Below are 19,401 nucleotides of genomic sequence, written 5' to 3'. Positions count from 1 at the left end.
CCTGTGGGTTCATGGTTTGTCTTCATTATGATTCAAACCAAAGTTTTGCTTACTTACTTACTAATGGCATCTCTAATGGCATCTCTCTCACGACCCTAAGGATCAGTGCTGGACACAGGGGTAGGGAACTATAACTGCCCCAAATAGACATAATGAGTTAAAACACCTCAGCACTATGGTGGGAGGGTGGTCACATGCAACCCGTCCCAAAGGGAGCGCGTGGAACTGCGCATGCGCTCCACTGACCAGAGTGAACGGCAAAGTGCTGTGCGACCCGAGGCGGAAGTACGTCAATGACATGACACACTGATGTCATGACTCACACAAATTATGATACGTATAATATTTATCCTCCTGCTCTCTAGAGGCACCGTTATTTTAGCATTTTTTTCTACTGCTTTTGACGTACTGTGGCGAGCGCTGAGCGGTGGGGAGGCGCCCTCAACTGACCGTCCACCCCTGGCTGGACACTAGTGCTCCTTGCTGACGTGCACACAGCACCTGAGCTAAGATGCCGTGCCTGAGTCCATCTGATTATCGTCCAGTGTCTCTCACATCTCAAGTGACAGGGCTGTGGTGGCACGGAAATTAACCTGAATGCCAATGAGACCAAAGTGCAGGTAATTATTTTCAGAAGGAAGAAGATATTGTTAGTATTCGGTTAGCACGCTGCCGTTGAATACGCCATTTCCTGTGACCCTCCGCATGTAGAGACACCGCACCATCTTGTGGTTGTTCAATGACATGACATCCATTTCATTGAGAATCAGGTTGATTGATTGATTCACTTTATTCATCCCACAATGGGGACATTTTGTTCGTCGGCAGCATACATTAGTATACTAACATCAAAAACAAACACATGTCAGCAAAAGCACTGGACAAAAATGTGAAACATTCTTTCCCAAGTTTCACAAGAAACCGGCCAATACATGTACAATAATTTGACACATTTTTGTTTCTAAATAGGAAAAATCATGGCTCAAGTTCAAAGGCCCTTCTAGCTATCTATCTATCGGCCAACTGTAGCAGAGAGAAAAAGCAGTCCACCCATGACAAAAGCTCAGGTTTGAAGTGGTTAAAAACTGTTTCACTTAACCCTCAGTCACCATAGTTTTTTCAGTCAAATGTTAAACTTTGGAATCACCTTTTTTCAGCTGACGAAGGCATACAATAAATAAGAAAAATCTTCAGCGTGGCCCAAAGTTTTGGATGCTAGTGTCCGATCCCTTCTGACTGAAAGGCATGCGGAGGAACCCGAACCGTATTATCACTGCAGTCCTGGTCTAGCCCCCAGCGTGAGCGGGAACCTGATGAAAACCGTGCACCAGAGCCACCTTCAAAAAAACAGCTGGGTGTAGGCTTAAGTCCTGGATGTGCGGCACCAGATAACGGTCACAGGCAGTGGTATTGTTGAGCCCATGGCCTCCATCTCCTGCACCATACGTGACAAGCCCCACAGGCTGTTGAAACGTCTCACTCCATAATCACTCACCCTTCCTTTGCTATTGCTGACTCCACTGTGTCATGTCAGGGTCAGCAATGTAGTAGAATGAGGAACCAGGAGATGGGGGGTTACTGAGCTTTATTCCTTACTTCGTCAGAGCAGCTAAAGACACATCGCATCACACCACATGATTGTGCCGGGTGGGAGGCCTACTAAGCCTTAGTACCCACCACAACATAACTAACAGACGCTTATCTGATCTGCTGATGACACTCTCCCTCATCTCTCAAGCAATGATGGCTGGGCATCATTATTTATGGCAAGGATGTGAACACCACATCTACTGCATGATTTATTCTATTCCACATCCCTCCTACCCCTGTGTCCTGACCATTCCTCACCACGTTGCTGGCATTGCTAAAGCCATCAGTCCAGTATGAGGATCAGATCATGAATACTCCAGAATCTGAGTCAGTCAACCTCCCTTGTCTTTTTGACCCAGGGCAAGTGTTCAAACTCTGTTTCATTCCAAAACTTTCTGAGAAACACACCACAAATGTGGTTCGGAGTGAATTCACTCATGTCTGCAATCTTCTTGTGTGATGTAGGCACTGGATCAGATTTCAGATTATGCAGCTTGGCTTATTTAAAAAAGGCTGCCATGTTGCCTGTCAACTAATGTTCATCAGAGGGTGGGAGCGCTGGCAAGGAAAACAACACCGGGACGAGGCAATCAGAGTTTGTACGTAGAAAATCTTTTTTGTATTTACATGTTTGAACAGAGAGGCAGGTACAGACAAAGAGTGCTTATATACAAGAGCGACGTTAAAATGATGCTAAACAACACGATATTTACAGATGAACAAAAGCCAGCTGACACAGCAATGACAAGTTTTATCACAAAACTTACTCTACACTGTATCACAAAATTCAGGAGCTGTACAATTAGAGACCCCCCAAAAAATGGCATATCTACATGGAATCCAATGTTTCTCCAAATAAGAGGCACCAAATTGGACTTATTTACACAGTATATACATATATAGTGTAGAAGCATGTACATGTCAAATTCATAGCTACTAGTGGTGCAAAAGCAGCAAAAGAAATGAGAGATACATAATACTACAGAAAAGTTTGGTGGTAAATGGCAGACTGGCAGAGTAACAGTGCACCATAGATGATGGCGGACTAAAATAAAAAAAACAAAAAAACTTAAGCATGGACTACAGCAGGTTTGAGAGTGAACACAAGGTTGCGACAGTCAAAACAAGATTGTCAATGATACTTCAACTTCATGCAAATATTTAGAAATAATGTCATTTTAAAAAAGGTTTCCCTGTTGACCAGCTGCCAAGCTTTTCCCTTCAGCGTGTCTGTTTGTGGTGCAAAACTCCAGTCCAGAAGGGCTTGGGTGTGCCTGTGACGGCTCCCTACACTGGCTATGGAACCAAGTCGACTCGTAACACAGACACTTGGTGTTTTGGGGCAGGTTCTTCTTGGCTGGGTACGTTGCTGGCAGTGCTTGACGAGGGAGGCGTGTCGACAGGCGCCGTGCTGACGTTGCTGGTTGAGGGGGTGAAAGCGGAGACTGTGGCTGGCATGCTGCTCACCTCCTCTTTGGGCTGCTTGCTGGCAAATTCTGTAATGCTGAAGACAAACTGGATGCACCCCAGTTTGATGTAACTGCCGTGGTGGAGCAGAGCTGTGCCCTCCCAGCCTGCCCCGCTGCCCCCGATGAGATTGGAACTGCTGCCTTTGCAGCTGCAGGTCATCTCTGCGGCCCCATGAGGTTGACTGCTCATCACCCCACCAGCTGCTAAGACCCCTGCAGGGTTGGTACCCTCGTCTTCTTTCCATTTTTTACTGTGCCCTGTACACATGAACATAGGACACGCTAAATGTCAGACTTATGAATATGTCCTTTGAATTCCAAGAGTGTCGTCACACGCAAGGCTCCGGTCTAAACTCAGTTATCTTTACCATTGATGCTAAACCTGCCCCGTTTTCATTTGCAGGTCACTTTACAACTCGGAACATCAAAAATAAAGGTAGGATCACTATTGACAGATGCTAGATTTAAAAGACAAAAGACACAAATTAATGGATATTGGTCAGTTAATGATGGCATCCTATGTAGTGGACTCCTAAACATTTTCTCTTATGTGAAATGGCAAACTAAATTTCGAAGACAGATTTAATAGTGTCTACAGTGCCAAATCACATCGTACTACTTACTGACCACAAAGTATTTCTCAATATTCTCACTCACTGATTATTCCTTGCACTCGAGCCACCAGACCACTGGGTGGAGACGATGTGGCCTTCTCAGAGAAGTCGCAGGAGTACAGAACATTGTCCACTGTTGTGCCGTGCTCGCTGTAATTGAGCAACTCGTAATGCTTGGTGTTCTGCTCAAAGACAACATACACAACTTAATGAAACAAACAGTTGCAGGCACATGGTGTATGAAGCCAAAGAGACAACTTACCTCATCATAGAAAATACATGCGTGTTTCCCAGATATAAAGTTGCAGTGACCATAGTTTGTAAGGCACACATCCATGTCAGCTCCTGCAGAGCAGATTTAGAGAGGTTTTTATTTCTCCAGACTTTCTTTTGCGTCATTTAAGTATCACTAAGGAAACGCTTCTCCGGGGAGCCACAGAGCCTTCTGCTCACAGCCCACCCCTCCCCTCCCGTACAACGTGTCGCTGTGTCACACCCGACATCTTAACGTGTCACTGTCAAAGGAACAGAAAAATCTAGATGCCTTTGTAGCAGTGACAAAAAGTCAAAACGGAGCAGAACCATCATAGATGTGGCCAATTTCCCATTAAAAAAATGACAGGCTGTTTAAAACAACAACTATTACGACAACTACTACTATACAAATAATAATAAAAACAACAAAGACATTGCTGAGTCTTCCAGAGTTACAGTAAGTGTACTCAGTCTGCCAGCACTCTTCCTCGTAACATAATTACACAAGCACAATTATATTTCAAATTTATTACCCATATTTCGTATTTTTTTCATCTACGTTTTGTCACTGATTCTCATATCATTGTTGGGGTTTGTGAACAAAATACCTTTTTATTTAAAAAAAATATTTGTCCATTTGTGAGAATCAACCTAATTGCTAAGTAAGTAATCCAGTGACAATCCTCGATAATTTGTGTTAATATAGCAATATATCTTGCAAAGAAAAACAAATCACTATGTCAGTTTTTTTCAATATTGTACAGGTCCAGAAGAGTCCGAACAGACCAAAGTTATGACCAAAAACATTGAAAATATAGCATTGAAAATGCTTGGCTGAATACAGAATATCCAATGTGTGTTTTTACTATTCTTTTTTAAAATGTCGTATAAATAGTCGAGAACACATTGCATGGGTGTTTATCAAAGAAAGTTGATGTTTGGATGATTTCATACTTTTGATAATAATAATTTAAAAAGCAGAACACAATTTCCCATCATATATTAGGCCGACAAACTCGCAGCCCGCAGGGCCATTTGCACAATGCCCCACCACTAAACGCCCAACCATAGCATGCAACTAGCCCCCAGAGTGTTGTCCTCTAAAACCCAATTTAAGAACATTAAATGATAATGATCATCACATCTGGCTTGGTAAGTGTAATATGAACATGACTACTAAGTAATGATGCCAGTGACCGTTAGCTAGAAGGCCTTTCACTGAACTTGTGTGTAGTAGGTGGAAGCTGATGATTTCCGAGATCATGGAATTGCAGCATTGGATGGCTACAACAGGGTGTTAACAGAATAACGTGGGATTAGCCTTAATGTGGCTGATAAGATGCTTTTGTGAGAAAGAGAGACCTGCTTCTGAAAAAAATTGCGCAGAGGGGACGGGAGCCATTCGGAAAGGCACAATGAGCCTGTAACACAGACGGAGTTCAATCTTTACCTGATCCTATGTACAGGGTCCTGTAACACATGTTGACTGATGCTCCTTTTCCTGTCAGAGGGTAAAAGACCGCTCGAGCCTGCACCTTCTTTTGACCTGGGGCAAGAGCACAAAAGACCAAGGTCAACATCCAGTACATTCCACACTGAGAGCAGAAAATGATCAATTTGGAATGGATTGATTTTTCCATTAAGAAACATACTCAACCGCTGTATATACACACGATATAAATGTGATGATAAATTAGAGAATAATTTTAAAAAATGATAAAAAATTACTGAACATTTCTGAAAGAATGTCACCTCCACAGCTCAACAGTTGAAGGCCTTTTTGTTGTGTCTATATGCTATATGCGACCCCATCCCATTCCCTTTCCCGACGCGCCAGGTCATTGACTGACATAAGAAGTTGCTTTGCAAAAATAACTTTTTATCAAAACATCTGAGTCAAATAATTAACAGAGATGAACTCAGTAACTGTTGCCAAAATAACACTCTCAGATACAGGGGTCTCCTGGACAGTTGTTTTACTTGGTTGACCCTGATTCATTAAAAAAAAAAAAGAAAAAACTTTAATGATTTTCAGTTTAGGGTGTCCACAGGACACCCGGACACCCCCCTAGCTAAAAGCCTGCCAAGAGATGACCTTATCAGCCATAGCAATAGGCAATGGTTTGCACACTGCAGCTTGAATTGCTTGCCAGTTCAGCATTGAACACGGTAAAGACTGACTCGTCATACCGGGTCTCGATGAGTAAGAGCATTTGGACTGAAAGCCCACTCTGCAGTGACCAAACCTCTCATTAGCAGAAAGAATCAAAAGGCTAGATTAAGCTTTGCTGAGGAGAATGTTGTGCGGCCAGAGGAGAACTGGTCCAAAGTTCACTTCAGTGATGAAAGCAAGTTTAACATGTATGGGTCTGATGGGAAACATTATATTCAAATTGGAGAAAGGCTGAAGTGTGTAAAAACATCAGTAAAAGGTCATGGTTATGACTTGGGGCATGCTTTCTGCAGCAGGGAGTTGGGCCTCTTACACAGCTACATGGCACAGTGAATGCAAATGTTTATCAGAACCTTTTTCCACAACATATAGTTCCTTCCCTGCATCATCACCCAAATCAGCCATCAGACATGTCACACAGCAAAATAGGTAAATAAAAAGCCTCTGAATTCATCGCCTCTGACTTAAACTGATTTCAGCCGGTAAAAATCAATACATACTGTGCTGTTGTATAAGCCGCAGGGCTCAGAGTGCGAGAAAAAAGTAGAGGCTTATAGTCCTTATAGTGGTTCAGCATCGTGTCCGATATGGACCATGACAGCACCGGAATGACAATCAATTGACTAACTAGTCTTTAGGGCGCTTTCACACTGCAGGTTCTGTCTTGAGACAAAGTTCTTTCGGCTCAGAAGTCCGAGATGTGAACACAAGCGAACTTTGAACTTTATCTTGGGAAACTCTTCGCGGGTGGTGAGCGTCTCGCCTCAGGCGACTCGGTGCTAGATGTGAGAAACGATGTGTACAGCGCGACTCCATACAAACATGATAAATGCCGGGTCGCTGTCTAGATGGACAACATCCTTCAAAAACTACATCTCAAACTCACAGGACACTGAGGTGTGCAGCTGGGAGCTGTAGGAAAATTGTGCTCGGGGAGGGGAACGGGAGCGCAGCGCTGCAGATGTTTGACAACTTACATGTTTTCGCCTTTCTTAGGCTGATAAACACCAGATTTTATTGACAGGCAGATTTGCTTAAATGAATAATGCTGCGCTGTACAGTAATTGTTTTCACTTTATTGATCATTTCCAACGTCTGGATCTGTACTTCAATGATTAAAATCTTCTCGATCGTCAGTAATCTCTCTCACTTTGTTCAAGGTGTTGTGAGAGCTAGACACCTGATTGACAGCCTGACAGCCCTCTTGATCAAAACCTGCACCCACTGCAGCCCTTTGTGGAACTTATTGCACACCCCTCTGTATAGTCTGTATAGTCCCCTAATCGTAGCGCCATCATACTGGTTTCCATGTAAAGGGTGTTTATAACTGGCAATGTCATTGAACTACATCGAAATTTGATTCTCATGCCTTGTGCACTTGTGACTCTGTCATTGCGGATGTCATATTAAGCAAAATCTTGCAGCTATCCGCATCTCGGGGGACTCACATTTGACAGGTCGTGGCGTTTTCAACAATGCTGTTATTGATAAGATGTCTGATGCTGTTGACGGGAAGACAATGCAGGTAAGTTTGAAACTTTAAACAATTGTTCTTAAAGCCTTTTAATCGGAGGAGAATTGTGCCAATTTTTGGCTTCTTTGGTGGTAATGACTGTCAGGGAAAAAAACGGAAACGTAATCACTCAGCATTTTTCGGACACCTGGAAACCCTGCATTGTCCATTCGCCCAACAGTTATAAGCATTTCTCTGGCATATGACAATACTTCTCTATCAAGGATAGCGACAGTAGCGTGAAAGGGGAAAATCACAAGGAGGGAAACAAAGGTGGGTGTCAAAGCAAGCCCACTATACCACACGTGTATCCGCAACACATAGTGCTCCCACTAAGCAGCTGCAAACGGCTCAGCCCATCAGCAAGAGAACCCTATTTTGTGTCGACAAGCTTTTAAACGTTGTTTACAAACCACCAACCAATGTTGAACGATAAGTTTAATGGTCTTACTGTCAGGATGGGTTGAAAGGGTCTTGGGATCACCAGTGGCAACTTGAGGAGGAAGAGGACGTGGGGTGTCAGGTGTTTTGCAGGGGAAGAGCTGCTGTATCCTCTGCCAGGCCAAGAGCTTGATCATCTCTGCGTCTAATTTGTCCAACTCAACCACTGAAAACAAACAGTAAATTTACTTGGGTCATGTCCATAATGACAATAGAAAGGGATATTCACATACCACCATCTTCATCCATGTACTCCTTCATGCAGCTGGACAAGTTGGCGATGGAGGAGGAGGAATAAGAAAGTTCTGGACTCTTGCTGTTAGCAACACCTTCGGGACAAGGAATGTCAAGTTTTGAAACTGAACCGAGCATTTGGTGCAATATTAAGTATGTAGAAATACCTGAAGCCACTGAGACATGTCCTTGCTTTTGTATTGGTGCTGTGCTTGTGGTAACACTGCAGCTAATGGAGTGGGGGGGGTTCTTGTCAGTTGTCAGATCTTGGATCTGACCACCATTGTTTTGCTGGTTACTGTGCAGATGAGGACAGGTAGATGGAGTAGAGGGGAAGAGTTTTTGAGTGCAGGTCTCCATGGTACTAAGTGGTTCCTCTTTAACAATTCCTGCATCGACATGGTTGGCCATTTCAGACAGCGTCGCAGATTCTAAGGGTGTCAGTCTTTGCCTACAGGGCTCTGTTGCATTGTTGAAGTCAACAGGGCCATTAGCTTTGAGGGCTTGAGTTTCGTCAGCAACAGGCCCATTAGGTTTCCTGCAGTTGTGGCAGGGTTTGGTGCTGCATTGACAGGAGTCCCCCTCAAAGTCATTTGAATCACTGCAGGGTTTAGGGGTAGAAGTCCTTTCCAAACAGGTAGGTGGTTTTACATCCTCCAATGTGGTACAGAGTGTGTTCCACTCTGCCGTGGACAGCAGAGCTGGAGCTTTGGGCTTCGTGGACAAGTGCCTCATGATGCTGCACTGGAGGGCGATGACATTCTGAAGCCACTGAAAGTAGAAGCTCAGGTGTTAGTTTAATATCTTGCTTTATTTTAATTGACTTTAATTGAAAAGCTCATTCGGCCATTATTCCAAAGTCATATCAGGTTCTTCTGAAGAATACAGGAAAAACAGCTGACACTGATTGTTACATCTATCCAAGTCCTGTATTATATCCATGAACTGCAATAGTAATCATTCTCCGTTCGCCTGGTGTCTTCAACTCAAAACATTCTGTGCCAAACATGTCCACTGTCTCTCCTCTCCACAAACTTCTGTCCCTCAGACCCATTTGTAATCTTTCCTAGTCACTCCCCACGAAAAGATTGAACATCTTCAACTCTAACTTTGCTTCTTGTCAGAGCTCTCTCTAAACCATACACCATGACATGTCTTACTGCCATCCTATAAAATTGCCCTTGCCAGAAACTCATATGCTTTCACGTACAAGTCCCAGTATCTTCACTCACACGTCCCACAGACCTAGCAGTAACAGTGTTGGTCAACGTTCTTGTATTGAGGCATTCCAGCAGAAGGGCGGAACGGCAGCACCGCCCTTCAGTTTGTATATTTATTTTTTCTTGGTGTCACGCCATCACATCTTCAAAATCACATTGAGTCATATTTGCAGTGTTTTGGTGCCATTTGAGTGATTTGGTGAATTTGCACCTTGAATAAAAGCTCTTGCTTTCTAACAGCTGTCCAGCATGCATTGAACACTACATGATAGCAGAAGGGCTTGACCTGACAGTACCGTACAAGTGTTGGTGAAGGGCCATCGAGCCAACAGTCATTGTCATCATTAGTTAGAGCTAATGCTCCTATTACACCTACTAAGCCAGATGTGATAAACAATATCCTTTAATGGTCCTAAGTTGGGTTTTGGAGGACAACATTCTGGGGGCTACACCCATGCAATAATACGTCGTCTAGCGGCGGGCCACTGGATTGAGTCCCGCAGGCTGTGAGTTTGAGACCCCTAGTCTGAAGCTTGTTTGTCCATAAAAATCCATAAACGTTTAAGCCACAGGGTTCAGAGAGTGAGAAAAAAGTAGTGGTTAGCCCAGAAATTACTCTATGAGTATCCAATCACAGTACTAGTCATGTTCAATGTGAGGTCAGCTATAAGGCCTTGCTGTCCCAGCTTGTGATCTAATTGGTTATCACAACCATATCAATTATAGGTCCGTGTTCACTCAGTGTGCACCTGCTGTTTATATCATAAAAATTGAATACTCCAACACATCACTGTGTTCGACTGATACCTCCTATTGATGCATGTGCCATGACCAATTCAGCTGGACGTGCAATCGCACTGGCCTCCAGAAACGACTGAGAAGTAAAATATTTTCGCTTAATCTACAAAAATCCGTCAGCCATGACACAAATATGTACAACATGAGACACTTCTACTCAATATGGGCATGAGCTGAATGTGTGGTGTCATCCTACCTCCTGTTGCTCAGCCTCACTCGTGAGATGCTTTGAGTGTGGATGTTCAGGTACACCACGGCATACTAGTTCAATTTGATGGAGCTGAGCAGGACCTACTTTGGGAGGGGGATTCCTATACTGAGCCTTGATGGCATCAGGCACCTGAGGATAAACACAGAAACAAGCTTTGAACTGCAAATAAAGTGCAGCAATACAAACAGGAGAGCCAGCGGCGCACATGGCCAATGGTGCATGTATGTGCTTTGGTGTGTATTACTGCAGGGGGCAATTACATAAGGAAAATCAACAATACACATTTACCCTGGCTTCATCCGGGTAAAGCATTTTTTATTTCCATTGCAGAAAAAAAACAAACAATCTACCTTCACCGTTTTCTTTTTGTGCTGGTGAGTACGCAACCGATTTGGCGGGTTTGACCGATGAACTCGTCTCAGGAAGTCCAACTTGACTGCATGCTGAGACATTCTGTCCTGAAACTGGTCAAAGAGCTGACAGCGACTGGACAGACTCAGGCTTTTCTGGTTCAGCTGTCAAAACATTTACAAATTCTTAAAACTTGGCACATTTTCACAAATTTCGGAGAAAGAACAAACTTACCACCAAGTGTTCGCCGTGATTTGGACACATCCACTTGCCTGCTGGAAGAGCAGTAAGAGGAGGGTTGAGACAGTCCATGTGGAAGAGGAGAGGACAGTAATCACATTGGATTAATGGGGCCAACCTGCAACTCCTAGCAGGGAAAAGAAAGACATGATTTAAGATTCAAGTATCAAATAATGACGTGTTTTTGTTGCTTGACTTAACATATGTTGGAATGGAGTATCAAAGGCAACTTAACATTGCTGCTTTTAAAACAAAGGCTACATTTATCATCTACACTAGACCTGGGCAAAGTGCAGCCCGGGGGTCTTTGTCGGTATTTATGGGGCGATGATGAAGTCAGTGGGAATTTATTAGTAAGCACTATTACATTCTAAATATACTCTTTACTTTTCTCTGCTCCTTTTGTCTTTTATTTTCAATGCAATTTCTTGCCTGAATGATGATTAAAGACTGGCAAGTAATGGCTTTAATTAACCTTTTTGTGAAAATGATAGCCCCTCACAATAGACTATAAAAATACGTTTCTCGTTTTCCCACACAACTCTAGTTTGTCTAATTTGTCACATAAATAATCATCACATATTCATTGATTTACAACAAACACCTGATCATTGTATCAATACAAATATTACTCATAATGTGTGATTTTTCACTTTTTTATGATTTGATGTTTTTTTATTAACATAATTACTGTTTATCATGTTCTATACATGTTTTTCTCTGATCTTTTGGTTTGATGGAACCCCAGAGCAGTCCAAGTATAGAATAGGGACCACAAGGAAATTGCCCACCCCAGATACACACCCTATAATTATGATAATCAGTGTCCTCATACAAAAAAGAACTGGGACAAACCTGTTGCAAGAATAACAGACTTTGACAGGAAGTGGAACCAGGCCATTGGTGTCCAGTTCATGCTGTGGTCGCCTGAACGGTTTCCCAAGTAACTCCTCTTTTCTTCTTCGTTTGCTACTGCCTGCATCAACAAATAAAGAAATAAAAATACTTTGATTTACTATTAAGAGTTTCTGGCATTAGTTCAATAAACAGAATACAAGAAAATGTGACCTCCAATTAAATTGCTCACCCTGACTCATCATCAAATTCTAGAGAAAATTACCTCCAGTGTAATTGCTACAATGTTTTTTTTCTTTTTTTGACAAATGAAATCACATTCCTTTAACAAACACATTCCAAAAGCAAACTGTAAAGAGATTCAATTCGATCTGTGTTCTGATGACAAGTCATCATATGACAGGAAGTGACTGAAGACTGACCCGGCAGTGCAGTTGTACATGTGAGCTCAGTGGGCAGCTGGAACTGTGTGGGATTTCTCTCCATGGCGGCTGCTATGAGAAGCTGAAATGGTCTTTTAAGGAGTCGTGGTGTCGGAGCCGAGAGTGCAGTGCTTTCCTGATCCATGCCCTGGATGTCATCATCCCCTTCGGCTGGTTCATCCTCACCGTCATTTTGGTCTTCAGAGGGAGTTGGAGTGGATGATGTATTGGAGTTGGGTGTGCCTGGTCGGCTGCTTGGCCTGCTGCTGGTCCTGCGATCCAACAGTCGTACCTGAGCGACTCGCAAGCCAGGCCCGGCAGCTCCAGCACCGGGAGGTAGGCCATCCAGCCGCAGTGGGCCTGCATTGAGTTCCAGCTCTACTGCAGGCGATGCTGAGCGCTTAGTCTGTCTTTCAAGAAGACCATTGGTCTGCTCTGACTTCTGTTCCCTCTTCTACACACACACACACATGCACGCACGCACGCACGCACACACACACAAAACAAATGTCAAGTATTCTTTAAACAATGATATTTGCTTGGATTACATTATTTATTGACGAGTATTGGAGCAACAACAAAAAAAAATCTATGACCCTCCTCTGGAGGACAAAGCGGAATGGAAGATGTAGGCAAGTATGTCCAAATATAATGACAATAAAGTTACTTTGAAAGCAGAGATGATAATTCCATATTACAGTTTGCTTTCTTTAAGGGCTACAAATATATAGCTCACCTTCTTCCTCACATTGCAACGATGACACATCCATTCACCAGAGGGGAGCATTTCTTCGCTCAGTGGAGGATTGCTGGGATTGGAAGATGAAAATGTTCAGAAACAGAAACTAATATAAGACATATTATTGTACGTTAGAAAATGAAAAATGATTAATAAACATCAATAAATAAATAACCACATAAATAATTCAGTAATTAGAAGAAAACAGTTTACTGGTCAGCTTTCTCTCTTTCTGGCAGGGTACTGTTATCAGACACTGTTAGATGGCCCTTATGAGTTCCACAGTGGGTATACAACACTACTCACAAGTTACGAATAGATACCAGGAAATTAGGTCGGCAAATAAAAGCTTTTCAACACAGCAATGTGGATTCAGTTGTACGTGCATTTTTGAACGCTTGACAATGTCCCCGATAAATAATCTATCTAGCACCATCTAGTGGACATAATATGACACAACAATAACGATCAGAAACTGATTTGTGTAAATACTCATTATGAACTCTTTAGACGGGGTGATCACTAACTTTTCCACTCAGAAACGACAAAGTTCTATCATTAGGCCCCAACTAATCCAATGAAACGAAATGAATAATAGTTTTCCTCAGAATCAATATTAGGGGAATATGAATATTAATTGATATAGTGAAATCTGAGCAAACCACAAGCCGAATTCCCTTTCCCCGGGTTTTTTTCTAGCCTCCTTTCTTTGTTGAGAGCATGTCATGGGAATGTGCAATCCAACTACATTCAAGCTGCAAAGGTTTTATTCTAATCATTTAAACATGTTTTTTTTTAATAGTTATTGTCTGTATGCATGTACCTGGACATATGCATGAGCGGTTGGGAGCCATCTCCTAGATTTTTTTCTGCAAGGCATATGTGATGTTTATTTGATTTTTTTCCTCCCAGTTTTGTGCTACATTTCATCATGGACACACAGTCTAAAAATATTCAAGAAGAAAAAAAACGTATCATAACTCTAAATACAGATAAGTTTTGATTGATTAATTATACGGTATTTTTTTATTGGCTATTTCAGCACATTTCCGGTTCCTCTGACCTGTTGAATGTGAGGGTTGTGTAAAGTGAGTGAGTAGTATCAGTTTGACCAAGGGTGAAACTTTGGGCTACTTAAAGAGTGACCTGAAGGGCAGCTACCAGCCCACTACAAATTTCTGACATGGAAAGGTTTTTGTTTTGTTTCCATTGTACACTTTGATGAATGATCGATATTCATGAAAAACACAGTCACATTACTGATTCATGACTTGAGCAAACAACATCTTCACAGGATCGGAAACACTAAATGATATAAAATATATATTTTGACAAAGGGTCATTGGGATACTGAACATAGCGTTAGACACCACCAAGAACTGCCTCTTTCACTTTGAAAGAGGCAGTTCTTTTATTTTTATTTTTGAGAAATAAAAATGCGAAGAATTGATGATAAAGCACCACGCAGTATATAAACACAAGTGGATAAAAAAGTAAAGCATGCACAGAAGGTTTATGGTAAAGCATAGCAGAAAAGATACTGATACATATTATGAATCCAAATACACGACTTGCAAGAGTGACGAGAAAAAAAGAATCGAACCTATGATGCAATAAAGTGAACTAAAAGAATAGTAACCGTCACATACAGTAAGGACAAGACCATATACGGACTGGACATAGCTGACGGGCAGCGTTGCTAACGTCTAAGTTAGAACCGTCCGCATCGGCAGGACGCCGTAAGAGCCGCCAACTGTCCCGGATAAAACTGTCAATATACTGCATCATTCCAGTCGTCCCATATGTAAAGTGTTAGCTCTTTCAAACAAACGGACGGATTTTTCAAGAGGCAAAATTTGAGAAATGATTGGTAAGATGGCGGGTGAATGGGGGGGCAGTTAGGTCGCCATATTGTAAACAGACTCCATTTTTAGCAGCGGTGGCTAACCGGCAGCAACTGCAACCGATGAGATGCCCGGAAACAATACCAACACCGCTCAACAATGATATTTCACATTGGCTTCCGACCGATGTGTCTATGGTATTGACTATTTCAGTTGATGTCATTTCAAACCTTGGTGATGAGACAAGTGCGTTAGCATTTACGGGTGCAGCGATAAGTTACCAGTCAAGCAGAGGTCCGTTTGACATGCTACCGTTTCTTTTCATCATTTTGTATGTAATTGCATTGTAGCAGCTACAGAATGATGCAAGCGTATGTGGTGACATGCACCGACCAATTCTGAAATAATTGAAGTTACACCTACAGCTTGTCATGACCCGCCAGGAATATATTTCCAGTGCGATCGAGTGAATAAACTGCGTGTAGCACGAGTACAAAACTGACGCAGTCAGGTGGATGAGGTCGATAGTAGATTTCTGTGTGATGCAAGAACTGAAGATCTACTAGCCGAGGAATTAGACAAGACCTCTCTAGCACTGGCATGGGACCGGTAGCGCCACAGCTAACTTGAATTGTCATACCAGCATTGGAGGTGGAAGGCTGCGGGGCAGTGATCGCAACACAGTAGATCTCCACCTTCCCGGCAGCTATCGCAGGTGTCATGGTTGGTGGTCCTGCCACTTCTCCGGACGTCCCTCACCAACTTCCGACTCCTCTTCTCCACCTCATCCGACTTTGGTGGTGCCAGCAGGGTCTGAATTTGCTGTCAAAGTTAAAGCACATATATGGTTCCCGATGGGCTGCTATTGTTCAGTATGATTTAGTTTGTAAATTGTCTGACAGCCAAATTTAGGGAATTTAGTTTCGACCGACAAACAACTTAAGAGGTTCCAAGCATTTGACAAGTGAATCTTACCTCCATTAACCCCCCAGAGGTGTCTAAATCGTACACAATTGTCGGGGTCTCCATTTTGTCCCACATTCATCCAGAAGCAAACGCTGCAAATCTGTAACGACGGCGCTGGTTTGGAACTTGTCCTTGATGATGCGAGACGAACTCACAAATTATGTATATTTCCAAACGATCCGTGCGACGGATGGGGTTTAAATCGTGTTAGCTATCGTTAGCAGGCTAACGGAGCTAACGACGAAGGCAGTATGTCCGGCAGTCAAGGTTGAGAAGCGAGCAGCCTCGGTATGCTATCTTGTTGAAAGAGAAACAATGTAGGAGAAATGGTCAACCATTTGCGAGTCTCTAAGGACTACGGTTTAATTCCACAAAGGAGGCTTCCTCTGGAATAGCCAGCCGAAAGAATCCGTCCGCGGCCTAGCTGGCAAGCCATGATAGCTGTGTCTGCTCCAGCAGAAAGGATCCCAGTAACTCTGCAAACCCCTCCGCTGCCATTGTCAACACAAGATGAAACCAAAAGATCCAGGCGGCTGATCGAGCCAGCACAGTTCCAATCCACGGACTCGGTAGCGCGAGGGATGCGGAATCGTCAAATTGGGTGTAGAGAAATGCAAATTTGGTTCATGTTATTGTTGTGGAAAAACATCTACACTGACTGCTAGCTACATCCTCTAACAGTTGGCGCAACCGCGAATCACCGGGCGCGCATGCGCGGTGGAACGGATGTAGAAAAGCGCAGAGAAAGTCGAGAATGTACAGTAGGTTTGGAATAGTGTAAGAAATGTTTTTCGATACATGAAGGACGTACTTGTGTCAAGAAGCCGTTCATTAACAACACGAATTGCTAAGCATCAGTTAATAATCTCAATGAATTAAAATGCAGTAATGCTCTGGTGTTGTCTGTATTAATTCTTGCCGAAATGAGTGAAGCATGAATCTGTGAAAATTATTATTATTATTATTAGTAGTAGTAGTAGTATTACAATGAAATGCGGAATGCTATTTATTAAAGTGAAAGCGGGCACGGGTGTGGATTATTAAAGAAGATTTAAAACGTGCTAAACTCTTTTGGAAGGAACACCATCAAGTGATTACATTTTTCTCAAGTTCAGAAACGTTTCATCTGTGTTCACACGAAGGCGAATTAAATGGCGCTACATGAGTAATTCGTCATTCCAGCCAGCAGGTGGAGATGGAGACGATGTCGATACAGTTATGCAAGGCAGAGAAAACAAAAGGCACTACATGCAAAATGTTATTGGACTACTATTTTTAGTTATGGATGGTGGAAATGACTTGGTTGTATATGTGTTGCTCAGACTTTATACAATTCATAGGAGGGAAGATTTATTGTTCCCATCCGAAGTAACTATCGTGACAGAAAGTTGTCTGCGGTGGGTTTTCATTTTTGCTGAATAGATGTAACTTAGGCTCCAGTCTTCCACACCAACTACTGCCAAAGGTTTATCTTTAACCTGAGATAAAATAACGAGTAATAATGGGAAAAAATTGGCAGAATAATATCAATAGATTATTTTTTTCTTCAAAAAAATGAATAATAAAAAATGACAATAAAAACATATTTTTTTAACCAACTAATAAAAAAAAATCATTACAAAAATAGATTACCTTTTGAAGTCGTTTATGTTCAATTGACATGAGATAAAAAGAGTACTTCATTTGCCAAAACATTTCATCCAGCATGTTTAGTATTTTATTCGGCTTAATGTCTGTTTTGGCATTTTACAAAGTTGTCACTTCTAATGCGCCACGAAAGTAGCTCTGATGGACGCTGATGGTGTCAGTTTGTTATATGTCCTGATGTTTAGTCTTGTCTTTTCAACACATTTTATCTGAATACTGCTTCAATGTGAACCAGCAGTCATGTTCAAAGTAAACATGTTGTTCTAGTGCCGTTGCTCGTGTTGAGTTTTCCTGTTGACTTTCTGCAACTTTTGCTGGGCTGGGGACCTCCACAGATGACAGCAATCTCACCCTATCAAGCAGTCTGTCAAGGAAAGTTGGCGAAATGGAGCAGACTGTGGATCATCATGATACCTTCATATGCATGTGTGCAAGTGTGCATTTGCTTTTGTTCTTAGCTCTACATTTTGCAGTCAAGATGCATCCCATATAGACTGGTTTCCATCTTTGTTTTGGATTTCTTGGGCTCATTGGACATTGAAGTAATTTGTTGTGGACCACTGGGTGTGTACTCCATATTGTGTTGTTGAACATTGACTACTGTAGTAACAAACCTTTTTGAATTTCTAGCTTGCCTCTAATCTCTCTTCTTCCGGTCCTGGGTGCCTTGCCGTTAGTGCCATTTTCTCCAAAAATGGATCAATACGGAAAATCAGACAAATCTGACTGGTGTCCAATCTTTCCAAAACATTTTGGGCTGCCATCTTGTGTGTGAATGTACATGTGCCCTTTCCATTTGTAGTTTTACTGGTGATGTCATTAAATTAATGCTTATTTACTTCTTGTATTGAAGGTTTCCTTATTCATTCCTTGCAGAGGAGCTCCTCTCCCTGACTGTGACAAACAATGGCACACCAGAGGCCCACTGGCAATCGCTCTGTGTTTGAGCTGCATTCGTAGTGTTTAACAAATTATATTGATAAAATACCTGTAGAACAAAGGTAATTGATATAAATTGATTGTGTCGTCAATGGTGCTGCACCCACACACCCTGCTAAATCACGTTGCATTTTGGGGGACTGGTGCTCATGCGAGAAGAAAGGGCACACGTCACAATGCATTTTATTGTTGTCACAGAAATAACTGTGTATATTTTTGACAAAATGTGTTGTACATATGCAACATTTAGAACTCAAGACCCCTAGTGGTGAGAAACTTTGTTCCTCACCACTAGGGGTCTATCTGTGCCCTGGTCTTTTTTAATGGTGAATTAAAAAAATGTTTTAGAACTCAGCCACCGATTACAACTGTCACTTATCATGTGCCAATGGCCATGAATTGCCTCATCTGAGGCTTTTAAACAAATGGAGGCATTCCATGCGAACAAATCCATGGTCTTGCTGTTATTCACCACTCATGGGAAGATGAGGTGTCATGAAACAGTATCGCAGGGTTGATGAAACAGTATCTTAATTTTCAAAGCCCATTAGACGGATTTAGTTTAGAAATTATGTTAGTTTCATTAGTCATTCATTAGTTGTTCATGTGAAAACACTGTTCAACGTTCTGTCATGGGTACATGTAACCTCATCTACCCATCACTATTGTTTACCACCTGGTTCTCTCCAACTATTGGACTTGCTTGACAAAATATGAGACCTATGAACCAGCGTTCCTCAAGATTTATTTTTTAAACTTTAACATCTAAATGATTTTTATTTTCATTATTAAAAGAAATCTGTAGAACCGTCAACACTGCTGCTCAAAGGTATCTGAGGTAACTGGCATCTGCTTTGTCATTTACTTGCTCCCACCTCAC

The 19,401-nt window shown here is 42.2% G+C and overlaps 1 protein-coding gene across 1 annotated transcript; it reads right to left on the bottom strand.

The window, feature by feature from the left end:
• Positions 1-1,842: 1,842 nt before the first annotated feature.
• Positions 1,843-16,632, bottom strand: phf12b (PHD finger protein 12b). Its single transcript, XM_053873258.1, has 15 exons — positions 15,945-16,632; positions 15,610-15,791; positions 13,123-13,195; positions 12,387-12,840; positions 11,965-12,085; positions 11,104-11,236; positions 10,869-11,033; positions 10,504-10,647; positions 8,457-9,060; positions 8,289-8,384; positions 8,066-8,221; positions 5,379-5,474; positions 3,936-4,018; positions 3,717-3,855; positions 1,843-3,317 (listed from the first exon to the last, which is right to left on the bottom strand). The coding sequence occupies exons 1-15, from the start codon at positions 16,008-16,010 to the stop codon at positions 2,887-2,889; spliced, it is 2,943 nt and encodes a 980-aa protein (XP_053729233.1). The 5' UTR covers positions 16,011-16,632; the 3' UTR covers positions 1,843-2,886.
• Positions 16,633-19,401: the final 2,769 nt, after the last annotated feature.

This window comes from Synchiropus splendidus, chromosome 8 (genome assembly GCF_027744825.2).
Source record: "Synchiropus splendidus isolate RoL2022-P1 chromosome 8, RoL_Sspl_1.0, whole genome shotgun sequence".
Classification (NCBI taxonomy): Eukaryota; Metazoa; Chordata; class Actinopteri; order Syngnathiformes; family Callionymidae; genus Synchiropus; species Synchiropus splendidus.
The sequence above is the reverse complement of the archived record's forward strand: the minus strand, read 5'-3'. Positions and strand labels throughout refer to the sequence as shown.

Coding starts and splice junctions, on each gene's coding strand:
- phf12b (XM_053873258.1), bottom strand. CDS start 16,010: ATGTGGGACAAAATGGAGACCCCGACAATTGTGTACGATTTAGACACC. Junction 11,237..11,964: donor GTCTGTTATTCTTGCAACAG/GTTTGTCCCAGT, acceptor TTTCCCTGCTAG/GAGTTGCAGGTTGGCCCCAT. Junction 11,034..11,103: donor ATCACGGCGAACACTTGGTG/GTAAGTTTGTTC, acceptor ATGTTTTGACAG/CTGAACCAGAAAAGCCTGAG.